The sequence below is a fragment of the Alosa pseudoharengus genome, unplaced genomic scaffold (genome assembly GCF_046254945.1).
Source record: "Alosa pseudoharengus isolate Yale_2024_CS ecotype anadromous, Long Island Sound unplaced genomic scaffold, YU_APseudo_1.1 YU_APseudo_1.1_scf_3, whole genome shotgun sequence".
NCBI classification, from domain to species: Eukaryota; Metazoa; Chordata; class Actinopteri; order Clupeiformes; family Clupeidae; genus Alosa; species Alosa pseudoharengus.
The window spans coordinates 28,376,794-28,389,456 of record NW_027468718.1 but is presented as its reverse complement, the minus strand read 5'-3'; the positions used below and the strand labels follow the sequence as shown (position 1 = coordinate 28,389,456).

The 12,663-nt window shown below is 42.7% G+C and overlaps 1 protein-coding gene across 7 annotated transcripts in view; it reads right to left on the bottom strand.

Moving 5' to 3' along the window:
• osbpl6 (oxysterol binding protein-like 6) overlaps positions 1-12,663 on the bottom strand; it is a 39,785-nt gene that overhangs the window by 25,582 nt on the left and 1,540 nt on the right. For all 7 annotated transcript variants that reach the window (XM_076263826.1, XM_076263832.1, XM_076263825.1 and 4 more), the window contains exon 2: positions 2,240-2,521. In XM_076263826.1, the coding sequence (XP_076119941.1) occupies positions 2,240-2,392 (153 nt within the window). In that variant the 5' untranslated portion in view covers positions 2,393-2,521. The remainder of the gene's footprint in view (positions 1-2,239; positions 2,522-12,663) is intronic.

The window sequence follows — 12,663 nt, the reverse complement described above, 5'->3', positions numbered from 1 at the left end:
ATGATGGTGGAGTAATACTGGACTGGGCCTCTCCAGGGATGCTGGGTGGTCATTCAGCATCCATGTGTTACACGAGTTTGCCTCTTCATTTTAACATACATCATGTCTAAGCAACCACAAAGCTAACAGCAGGGCAGGAAAAGGGATTGGTGTTTGGTTTCCTTTCTAGTGACTTTGTGCTCTCTAATGAGGGGCCGTGGAGCCAGGGATGGCCTTTAATTGCAATGGGACTGGCCCCTGCAGAGCATGGACACATCACTGCGAGGGGGAAAAAACTAAATGTATTGATCTGTGAGGGGGCTGAAGTCTGTTACGGCTTCCCCCACCATCAGCAGTCCAGCGTGACACGGCCAAGGACATCCCGTGGGAGGATGCAGCTCGTACACACAGCAGACTAAACATTACCACCACATAGACCTGCACACTTAAAAAAGCTGTCTATTGAACCACAAGGTGTATGGGGTTGAGAAGGATATCATATGGACTCGGCAGGCATGCAGTGTTTGGCACCGACTGGACTGTGAAGCAGAGAGTGCATAGGACGGTTTAATCTGTATTAAACAGACCATATGCCTGACCTGCTGCTAATCTCTGATTCTCAGGGATCCAAGAAAGGGTTAAAGCTTTCTCATCAAAACAGATAGTCCCCACTTCCACCCCCTGCACACTAAGCCCTTCAGGCATTCCTGCTATGTGAACAGAAATATTCCCATGGCTACAAGAATTCAGCCCCTGCTGAAGCGTACTTCAGCAAGACTGCAGTTGGTGGTGTTGTGGTGAGCAGCTACGATTCTTTCTATCCCCTCATCAATTTTTCAAAAGCCTTCAATGGAAAAACTGTGATGTCAGAGTTTCCAATCCAGGAAGGTTGAACTGGCTAATCAATGTCCAATCCAATACTTATACTCAACAAGTTTAGAACAATCTTAGTGTTATTCAAAACCCATGCTCTTTTGGGTTGTGTATGCGGTTAATTGCATCATTCAGTGCAGGCCTGTTTCCATTACACACATCAATAGTTTATATGTGGGGTATTGTTTTGCTCTATGCTTCTACAATTCACACAGAGAAAATATCATTCTGTTCATGATACTGAATACGTTCTTCTTTCAAATTCATTCCTTTTCTTGTCTTTGACAAGGACACAATGTGCTTCTTACTTTGGTTTGCTGCAGTTAACAGTTAACTGTCTTAAATTAAAATAATATCACCCTTTGGGTCCAACTGACAATGTTGATATATTTAGCCCTTCAGTAATCCACCAAGTTAGAGGGTACGTTTCCTAATTTCAGTCATTAACAGGAACATCTGCTCATTTCCTTGTGCTAATAATTGATGGGGCCTCAAAAACAAAGGCCAGATCTCTCAGAGTCATGTGCATGAATCTAAACAACTAGTTGTCCTCTGCCTTAATCATAGACCACTATGCAATGCTACTGGCAAATCAGGGTGTGGGGTGTGGGTGCTGGCTGGGTAGGGGAAACCCCCTAGAGAGAATAAACCTGGATTAGGATAAAGGTTGAGATTAGACATAAACCCAGGTTAAGATAAGGGTTGAGGGTAGAACAGCCTCCAGGGCATTCATTCATTTAGAAGATTCATGCATGAAGAACCTCTCAATTGAATAACGGTCAATATTTCAAAATTCAATTTAAATCTAATCTGATAAATATTGCATTGTGGTGGGATCCTCTAAACAACGTAATCCTCCTAGAGATCATTGACAGTACTTAGCCCTGGCACTCAACAGTGCAGAGGGAATGTAACTGCTCAAACACATGTCCACTATACCCATGGAGTGTCAAGGTTAAAAATGGCATCAGAAACATTTCACTCAACCATCAAAACAAACCAGTCCCAAGGTACCAGAGTAATGTTGTTGTGATAAGAAAGGAAACTTGAAACGTAATGCAACATGGCTACAGTACTGATGTTGGAGGAGCAAGACTACGGAGCTATGTAGAAAAAGCCTTTTCCCTCGCCCTGCTCCTTGGGGGACCCTTCATGATTGCCCTGCTAAGAATGGCCTCCTTTTGCTGGGAGGCACAACGCTGGCTGCTATTTTCAGTCATGCTCACACCCGTCAGCCGTGCATCTCGTGGGAACCCCCCCCCCCCCCCCCCCGCCCATACGAAAAGAATCACTGTGGTGCACAGTACAGCACCACTAACACAACGACACCACCCAGCCCACTCCTGCTGTGCCTTCCCAGGCCAGGAGCAGCACGCGGGACACTCACCTGCCGGCTGTCCCTCTGCGAGGAGGACGAGGAGGAGGCGCTCTTGTGCGTGGGCGTGGAGGTCTTGTGGACTGGCGTGGCGCATCGCTCCTCGGCGCTCATGGCGCGGCCCTGCTGACCCCTCGGGTGGTGGTGGTGGTGGTGGTGGGACATGGCTTCCAGCGGTCAGTTCCTTCGTCAGCGGCTCCAGGCGCAAGTGTGGCGAGTGACGAGCATTCTCCCTTCCCCGCGGGCAGTGAAAGACGCTGCAGGACGGGCCCACACGGCAAATTTTCCCCTCAACTGTGCAATGACAGAGAGAGAGAGAGAGAGACAGAGAGAGAGAGACAGAGAGAGAGGGAGAGAAGGCCACCATTAAACCCCTCAGCATTCGCCCCAGTTAAGATCCTCACTGCCTCAGTCAGTGTGGAGAGTTTAGAATGTTGAAGCTTGTGAACATTATGCAATCTGCGGCCTGCAGCTAGTCTTCATGTGAGCGAGCAAAGCCATTTGACTTATGACATGCAACATCTGCATAATCATTGCTCATTTGAATGGGAACGTTTGAGAGCCCATCCCATGCCTTGTTCTCTTTTTATCAGCCTACACATTGTTTAACTCTCTGAGCCTTTAATTTGGCTCACTGTGTGAATGGTGGTGGGACAGAATTTCACACAATCAAGCCAGCCAGACGCCTGGAGGTGATTTTTCACAGCTCCCATCGCATTAGACTCTAATGTCCCCATTTAAAATCTTTACCCCACAAACAGCTTGCAAGAAGATGCAAATATATACTAGCAATATGTAAGTGCATGGGCAAAGCAAATGACCAGGAGAAGGCAAGGAGACCCATCCCTTATGACCGCATGTACAGGACACATCCCTCTCTATCTGATTACCATTCTGATTATGTGCATAATGGGTTGAGGAGACCCGGTCAATAGAGAGGAGATGGCCTCTGTGCTGAGTCTGGGGGAGACACCACACTGGGCTACAGATTTAAATACCACTTACATGCAGCCTGCTTGCGGTGCTAAACCGACTGCCTCTCATTTAAGGACTGTGTTTGTTTAGTTGTCCAGCGTCACTATAATAAGCCATGGAGGACCAACGGGTCAATGAACACACAGCGTCCTCCAGCACTGCTGCAGCGGCACTGCCCGCTGTCAGTCTCTCATATCAACATATTGATTAAATATTCTGCAAGACAGAGACAGAGAGAGAGAGAGAGAGAGAGAGAGAGAGAGACACCCTGTCTGCTCAGGTTAATTGGACCCTGAGGAACTCGGCTCAAGATCCTGTCTTTCACACTCCGCTTCCCCGGCAGGTGTCCAGCGGGTGGACCTTCCCTCCTAAAGAGCACTGAAACCAAACACATGATACGGCCGACATGTAAGAAGCTCGCCGCTAGCACTGATGTTCACCTTCCGTATGTCACCCAGGCCTTGACACATGACTCAACGTGAAATGAGATGGTATGGGATCACATGAGACAAGCAATATGATCGCAGCTTCAGAGACTCTACAGTTGCATAACTGCTTGACGTACATTGCAATGACGGCCAGCAAACCCAATCCCCTGGGCCTTCCTATTAGGTGCAACTTGATAGGGGGTCTACGTGGGAGAAAGCGCGGCACAACACCCACCACCAACAACCCCCTTAATGGCCAGGGAGCACTTAGCAACGGCAGTGGCGATGCATAGGAAAGCTGATTCAGGAGCAGACAGCATTTCCACAACAGGAAACATCTGGGCAAGGCCTCTGCCGGCATGAGCGCGCTCTGTGTGCACTCGTGAGCAAACCTAAACACAGCACTCTTCACTCGGCCCATCTATTATTCAGAACCACCCACCACAGTAGCCTGGACCTCAGCCAACACCCAACTACTAGAGAACTACAGATCTCCAGTTGGCTAAAAAAGAGGAACTTAATCCTCTCACAAATGTATATTTAGTGCTCCTCAAGTGCTGAACCTCACTGAACTATAATTCAGTGATATGGACTGTGGACTGGCACGTCATTGATATGAGTCTATAGAAGATAATACACAAGGACACTCTTGGAGCAGTGTTGCTGGGTGATGTTCCTGAGTATTGTTGTTCCGGTACATTCCCATTGATACTGGACAGGAGGACTAGAGAACTTTAATCATGAGGAGGCCAGTTTTCATGATTATCCAATGAAAACACATGGAACTGATTGTGGTTGCCCAGTCCCATTGCTCAAAAAGCTTCCCCATGTATAATCAAGTTAAGATCTTTTAAGTTAAGAGTCCTTTTGATGAACAAACATTTCAGTCAGCAACACACAAAGGCTTGTTCTTGGTTTTAAGGCAGGAGCTTGTGGTCGCTACATAAGATGCTGTTCCGCCTGTTGGGAGCCCTTCTTCCTGGATTCAATTAGTCATTGGTCTAATCTTTTAAGTCCTGTCACAGTCCTTATCGCTCTCTATGCAGTCTCCAAGATACCACCAACTTATGATCAGAAGCCCTTATCAGCATGCTGAAACCAGGCAGCTATGGCTATTCTGTGACCGGAGAAAGCAATGCAGTCCTGAGGTTCCAGCATGACACTAGAATCACGTGGATGAGCGGAAGCCTTAGTGAATCAAGAACCATAATTCTGGTATTTTAAGTCTAATTAAAATTAAATCCTTTCTGAGAAACATCATAATGATAATACTTAAAGTATAACACTTGATATATTATAACATCTATCTATCTATCTGTCTATCTATCTATTAATCAATCTATCTATCCATCTATCTTCTAGAACTATCACTACTATCTATCACTTCTAAAAGAGCTTAATGCTTAATCACCAACATATAACACTTTGGGCAACACTCAATATGGACATGGGCACTACTGGCTTCAATAGTGAAAGACCGCCACACATTTTAAAGATCACTGCTGTAGTCTTCTAAAAGTGCTTCAATATGTACCGGATGTTAATTCTCATGTTATAAGAAGGAGCCATTGTCCAAAATACTGAGTAGACCATTGTCCATCAGTAGACTTGGTGACATTGAGGGTGCCCTGTGGCCACTTGGGACAATGACCCATCTGTCTGGAGGTGCCATCGCTGGCTGACAGGATTAGGAGCATTCTCAACCGTCAAAGTGCGAAAGATATGGGGCTACAATATATAATTTCAGTATTGCCATCCCAGTGTGAGCCTGTGTAACAGTCATATCACACAGAATGATAAGTGTCAAGTAAGGCAAATTAACTCGAGCTACAACTTTTTTGTGGTATGATACAAAATGAAAATCTATTCAGTTTTTTTCTTTTCCACTTCTATAAGTTCAAAATACCTTACATCATTGTGAATCAACCAGTGTCTTATAGCTTTTTCAGCTGTTCTAGTTACAATTTCTATGTACTCTATGCACTTCCCTACAAAATCACACAATCATTCTATAATCATTAATTATCTCTAAATACAGTTATTCAAGCCGTCTGGTAAGAATCCCAATACTTTTTCATATCGTAATAAATATTGCAGGAAAAAAATATTGCAATGTCATCTTTATTTTCAATCATAAAAAGATGGCATCCCATTTATATACTGTGAGCAATGTTCTGTCAGACTTTCCCTTCAATGAGCAGTCTTGGTGGAGGCCCATTTCCATGGAAGTTCATGGAGCATGTTCATTTATCTATCCAAGAGTTATCTATTTGTACTTATTAGAAATAAAATAGTGTTACGAAAAAATAACACTACAAATGGCCACAATGCAACAACATGGGGATGAAGAAATAAACACTGTCCTTGTGTGACAGGTCGGGAACTAAATAAACAAGTAATTTCTGTATGTGCAGGACATGAAAACAGTCTGCACTAGACTAGTCACTTTTCTATGACTCCTCTTTACCAAAGCCCGAGACTGGAATGCTGGGTGGGGGTTGGGGGGCGTAGTGGAAACCCTAACAGATAAATCCTTTGGCATGCTCAACTGTCACCTAGACTGCAGGGAGATAAAGGTGTTAGCCTTCAGCCAGTGAAGCTGCGCCAAAACAAATCCAATTTCTACATTTAAAAATGGGGTTGTTAAATCCTCTTCATGAGACACGGTTAATTAGCAGATTAAAGGAAGAAGAGTCATGCAAACTAGAAAGTGTCTTATTGTTGAGGCCTATTTGAGATCTGAGATCTTCATTCTGAGATCTTCAGAGGTTTTGGCCCTTAGACATTTGATATTTACGTATGGTTAGTTGTCCCCTGCATGTCCACTGACCAATAGGCAATAAATAAAAAGCAAAAAAAACAATTTCCAAAACATGTCTGTCTACCAGCTAATGATGACATTACCCCCACAAACAATGGCATGAGGTGTAGGGAAACTGGCTATCAATCATGGTAGCTTGTGCTGTTAATGGATACTGTCAACCACTGAGCCTGCTCTGGTATTTCTTGCGGAACGCAACAGAGATTGACTTGAGAGCGAAGGCTGAATGCACAGCCAAAGACAGGAAACAGAGGTGTGATGTCCACTTTCATCGTCTCAACAAGTCAGTGGACTGCCAGCTGGGAGGTAAGGTAGTCTGGAGATCTTTAACACACGTAATGAAGAAGCCTCTACTGGTATTTTGGAACAGCATCTGTTACAGTAACTGAGCTCAAACAGTGAAATTGATCCCATTGTCTTTTGTATGGGTGCATTGATGGAGTACAGGCCTTTGCATGAGCTGTGGTTTTACATTCCTTAGCCAATCCGATGAGACTGATAAGGATATGGAAAAGGGGGGGTAGGGCAATCAGTGGTGCTACTTCTCAAGCTACAGGGTTCAAATGCACCAGTGTCAGATAGATAGATAGATAGATAGATAGGCTACTTTATTGATCCCTAGGGGGAATTCCCTAGGGGAAATTCAAATTCAATTCAATGTCACCACCAATGGAAGCTACAGGGTTCAAATGCACCAGTGCCACCAATGGAATTACAGCAACAGGGTTCAAATGAACCAGTGTCACCACCGTCACCACCAATGGAATTACAGCTACAGGGTTCAAATGCACCAGTGTCACCACCAATGGAATACAACCCAGGCACTCACAACACTCTAACGGCCCCGTCTCAGGCCATCACATCTGGACCAGGGTTCCGTTGTCCGGTAATTACCGGACATTGGCCGAGAAAAAATGAAATGTCCGACAAAATTAAATCTCTCCGGTCAAATTGTCCGATTGAAATTGGCTAATAATCCCGTCCCCCTAACGCAATCTGAATTTGAGAATAGCCTTAACATGTAAGCCTATATTAAAGCAATACGTCCTTTGGCTATGTTTTAAATGTACAGGCTCTACCGTTTGAAAGCTATTAAACAACACGCTATGCTGCATTTCAAATAGGAAACATTTCAAATAGGAAGCGCACGCTTAAAACGTCCATGTTAAACAACGAACAAATGAGTGAGGCGGTTCAAACATGGCCAGCTCAGGCAGACTAGCCTTAAAAGTTTTTTCAGAGGCCAGACGCGATGGATGATGATAAATTGGTAACGTCTGAAGCCTCAGTGGTGGTGGTCAACTCCACCACCACCAGATAAAAAGCATAAATGTCGGGCATATCTGTCGGAATCATGACGTTGGAAGTGGAGTTGCTGGGTTGCGGTCGCTCCAAGACACTGTCATTCTCCGTGTACACTGGACATGCAACTGTATTCTGTACCCAAAGCATACAGTAGGCCTATGCTTTCTCTGTCTATGATCTGCAGGGTTAGGGCCTCCTCGACGAGAAGATTGCTGGTCCGCGGATAATTTCCGGCACATTGAACCGCGGACCAAAAGAAAAAGAAACTAAACATTTTCCAGAATAGAAAATATTTCTTAATTTATTGTTATCAAATAAAGAGGCATAGCCTTAGGGGGTAGTGGTGTGAGCGCTCATTCTTGTGTGTGCGCATCTGTGCAAGTTAAACAGTGGAACCACTGATAACGTGGGTAGCAGCAACAAACAACGTAGCCTTTTTAAAACAATTGAACGAAGCGGACTCTTGCTGTCCATGAAAACATACATACTGGCTAGATCTTGTTAGGCATGTTTACGTAAGTTAGGCTAATGAACATGTTGCATTCTATTCAGCCTGATTATGTCATTCTTTAAGCTACATAGCCTGTCTCCAGTTTTCCTCAACTTGACTTGGTAATTAAGAAGCGATAATATTTGACCGGCATATCATCAAAATGTCCGGAAAACGAAACCTCTGCCGGTCACTTTGACCCTGGCACCATTTTTTCCTAGCGGAAACTCTGATCTGGACAGACATAAAACTAAGACAGAGGCGTCATCCATCTTGGCAAGGCAAGGCTCACAAACAGCTGACAGCATGACCGTAAAGCAGAATGTGGCTCTCTTAATAAGGGCAGAAAAGCAGACAGTTGTTTCCCCTGGGACTGGATGATGCACTCCTACAGCGCTGTCACACACACACACACACACACACACACACACACACACACACACACACACACACACACTGTCAGCAAAAGACCTGCTAGACCACTTGCTGACTCAACGATCTCAACACATGAAATCCTATCATGTTAAATAACATCAAGTTGATTCCTTTTTCATCAATGTTCAAAGATGTTAGTACCTTTTCATAACCCGCACTGGGAATCACATCAGATGAAATGCAAAAGACTGGAAATGAATTCTTCAACATATAAAATATAGCCTAGGAAGCAAACATCAATCACACAAATGACTTATTGCTCAGGCTTCTGACCAAAATGTTTTAAGGAAAAATTCAGGAGAAACAAAATGTGTGAAAGCCTGAGAGCTGCCTCTGTCAACAAGCATTTCAGGGTGACAACAACAACAACCTGTCTATGGCACTGGGGGAGGTAAGAAATTTCCACATTTATGTACAGCCCTGGTAAAGATGGGTAAAGGAAGGCTTTACAAAGAATCAAATACTGGGGTGCCAATAATTGTGTGGGATATTTCTTTATGGGGATTTTTCTTCTCATAAATGTGCTTCTATTCAGGGTTGGATTTTTCCTAATTTCTTACACTGTGAAACTAAGATAAAACGGCAAAATATATATTAATTATACCTCTTTTTACAAGGGGTGCCCAATGTGCCCTGTATTTACACTCCACTGTGCAGGAAATCCCACCAATCAATGATGTAACTAATGTCTTGCTTCCCAACACCTTACCTTTCATTTCATTGGTGGTATTCTGATGGATTTAATTTTAGAGCTGTGTGCAATAAAAAGTGTTTCATACAATGCTGTTATCCAAGTGTTTTGACAGCTGTCATAATTATACTTTTTAGTAGTAAAAGCTAACCAGTATTAATATGGCAGCAGTCAATTACTAGCTGTAAATAAATGTTTACGTATACTCCAAAACATCTGCATACACACAACATGGATGGGTTTGTGTGTTTCCAATATATGCTGGTTATGCTGATGCACGTCTCCCAGCGTATCTACAGCATAGACTTTTATAGGTTTAGTTTCTTTTTCTCTACCCTTTCATACCAGTTTAATCCTCTAACAGCAATAGCTATCTACCTTCAAATACTGTTGCTGGTAATCTAATCAGCTATGATTCACTGAAGCATGAAATAAAGAAAAACTATTTTTTTCCACTTTTGGCCTTCATATCTAGGCTGACTGCTAGCTAGTCCCTCTCCAAGGAGTCCGCCATATTGCACTACCACCATGATACAGTAAAGGACAAACCAAAACACTTTTCACATTGTTACGTCATTCAACTCAACCTCAACACTAGGCTACACACTGCACAGACACACACAGTGGGTCCATGTTTGTAAGATAAGATAAGAATAAATTAAGAAAAAATGACATTAACATTTCACAAGTGGAAACTTCAAGACAAAATGGTGGAGTTTTAGTGGTGTATGTAAGGATGTTTTGGATGTACTTTCTGCTGAGGCAGACTAGGCTGAAGAGCCACATCTGTGTAATTAGCTTGGCCTCATGGAAAACACACAAACACACACACACGTCACCTCCAGGGCAACTGAAATGGGCATTTCCCACAGCTCAGCAGAATGTTTACTGGCAGTGTAACACCCTGGAGTAACTCGCAAGGCCCTCCCCATCCCCCAATGTCCTGGGCTTTGACTCTCATAGGTTCCCCTAGTCTTTTCAAGCATTGGTGATTTTATATGCAGCCACACAGCTGTGTTAGTCTATAGTACATCAAGCTACAGTATGCTTTACCTGATAATCGCAACAACAACAAAAAACAGAAAGTCTTTCAATAAGACTCACAAATACATTGATAAGATTTCCAGAGACTTTCTGTCATGGATTGGAGACTGCATGAGTAGGCTACTTCAAACCTGGCCTGGTGTTTTTATTTCAATATGTGAATTCTTGTGAGCAAGGGTGTTGCTTGCTTGTGATTAAAATAATCTAATTGGATCCTCTGTGCAACCATCCAGGTCTTGGGTTGTCGAAGCTCATTAAATTGAACACAGGAGACACCACAGCCAGTTTGCGGATAAACAAAGATGCATTCAAAGCCAACTGAGGAAATAACACTAATGATGTGACAGAAGGTGGTTATGAAGAGCGGGACAGAGATTAAAGATGCCGGCTAGAGTTATTCTCATGTTTAGCCAACTCTACCGGCACTCAGCAAAACAGCTGGGAGAGTGGTATCACTGACTTTAACATAATACAAGTGAGGTAACATGATTCAATTTATTCAGACTACGGTCAAAGATGGTCACATAAAGTGTATGAGTGATGTTAGCTCACAGACATTTGGTCATTAGCAATTTGGTCATTAGTGACATTGTTTGTGTCTCTCTCAGATTGGAAATTGATTTGCATCCAACAGTTCTGTTGCAGATGATGAGTAACCCATGGTAACAGTTCTCCCGAAGTACTTGGTAGTCCATGTTTCATTCAAACTTTTTAAGTAAAATCTTCATCTAGCCTACAACAATTTGATCTGTCTGCACACTGGTGCAAGAGCTACATGTGGCATTAGCACAGCAAAGGCTATTCAAATATAAGGCTGTAACAATATATAGATTAGTTGACAACTATTACAGTTTTTCTCAGTCGCTTTGGCGCTTCTCTCAGATCAGAATGAAAATTCTCATAACTATTAGTCCAACCTCCACAACATTTAGTCATTTGTGCACATCATAGTAGCAATTTCTCCTTCCTCTGAACAAATTGCAAATGCTTTTGAACATGTATCAGTTGCTTTGTCATGTCAGTCAAAATGAACTATACTTATGGATGCTGAATAGTCGTTCCCAATAAAACTAATAGTCTTCATTTCATTGCTTGAGTCATTACATACAAAATTGGTGAACTAGTTATCAAATTCTGTCACAATGCTGTAGAATTGCAAAGAGCATATACAGTAAAACTGTGAAACGTACATATTCAGTGTCTTGTACTCACTTACTCCCCTAACTACAGCAATTTGTAACTTTACTGTAGTTTTCAAATGGCTGTACAAGTACTGTATAGTGCTGTCCTGAGCATTTTCAGGTAGTGTCACCGAGTTCTGACCTTTTTTGCATGGGACAACACTGAGAGCAAACTGTCATAATGAAAACATGACAAAGCCATTTGACTATCTTGTTCATAAACGATGGTGTCAAGACTTCTCATTTTGATGACAGTGGCAGTTTCATTGACATAAATACTTGCTTTTGAGGAATGAACTATCCATTTTGAGCAAGTGACGCACACTAGAGGATATCTTTTTGCTGATTTGATTTGCGTGTCTAATCTAAATATGTTTGGTGTGTAGACAAAGCAAGGTGTCTGAGGACAAAATCTTGGGCTTTGGGGAATACTGATCATAATTTTCTGACATTTTATCTATTAAATACCAAATCGATAAATCGAGATAATAATGTACAGTTGAATCACCTATGAAAATAATCATTAGTTGCAGCTCTATGACCATATAGAACCATTGGTCTGTGTATCAAAATGTTGTGGTTATAGAGATGAACACATACATTTTGCACTTTGTCTACACAGCTTCTACCATTGCAAAATTATCAAAAATGTCAAACCAACCAAAACAAAATCAAGGTCTTTCAAGATGAGGTGATCTGTTCAGTGCACTTCTCAAAAGCACTGAATGCAGGTGGTTGTAATGATGACTGCTGTGACCCTCATCAATAAGGAAGTCAGCAGGAATATACTGTTGAACAACCACCACCCAATCGCTGTCCCGAGAGCACATCATTGGCCTTGTGTACTATCATAGCTTAGTCTACCTCTACCAGTTGTGATTACTACAGTCTGTTGCATAATTAAAAGACTTTGTAATTAGCAGTTCACTTTAGACAGAAGGAACACTTTCCTAGTATTTCAACAAGGATGATTTCGGTTACATTCGAAATGTTGCCTAATAGCCTTATTCAGTAAGTGGTTTGACAAGCCACAAGTTAGGCCTCTGAGTGACAGTTACGTGTTTGA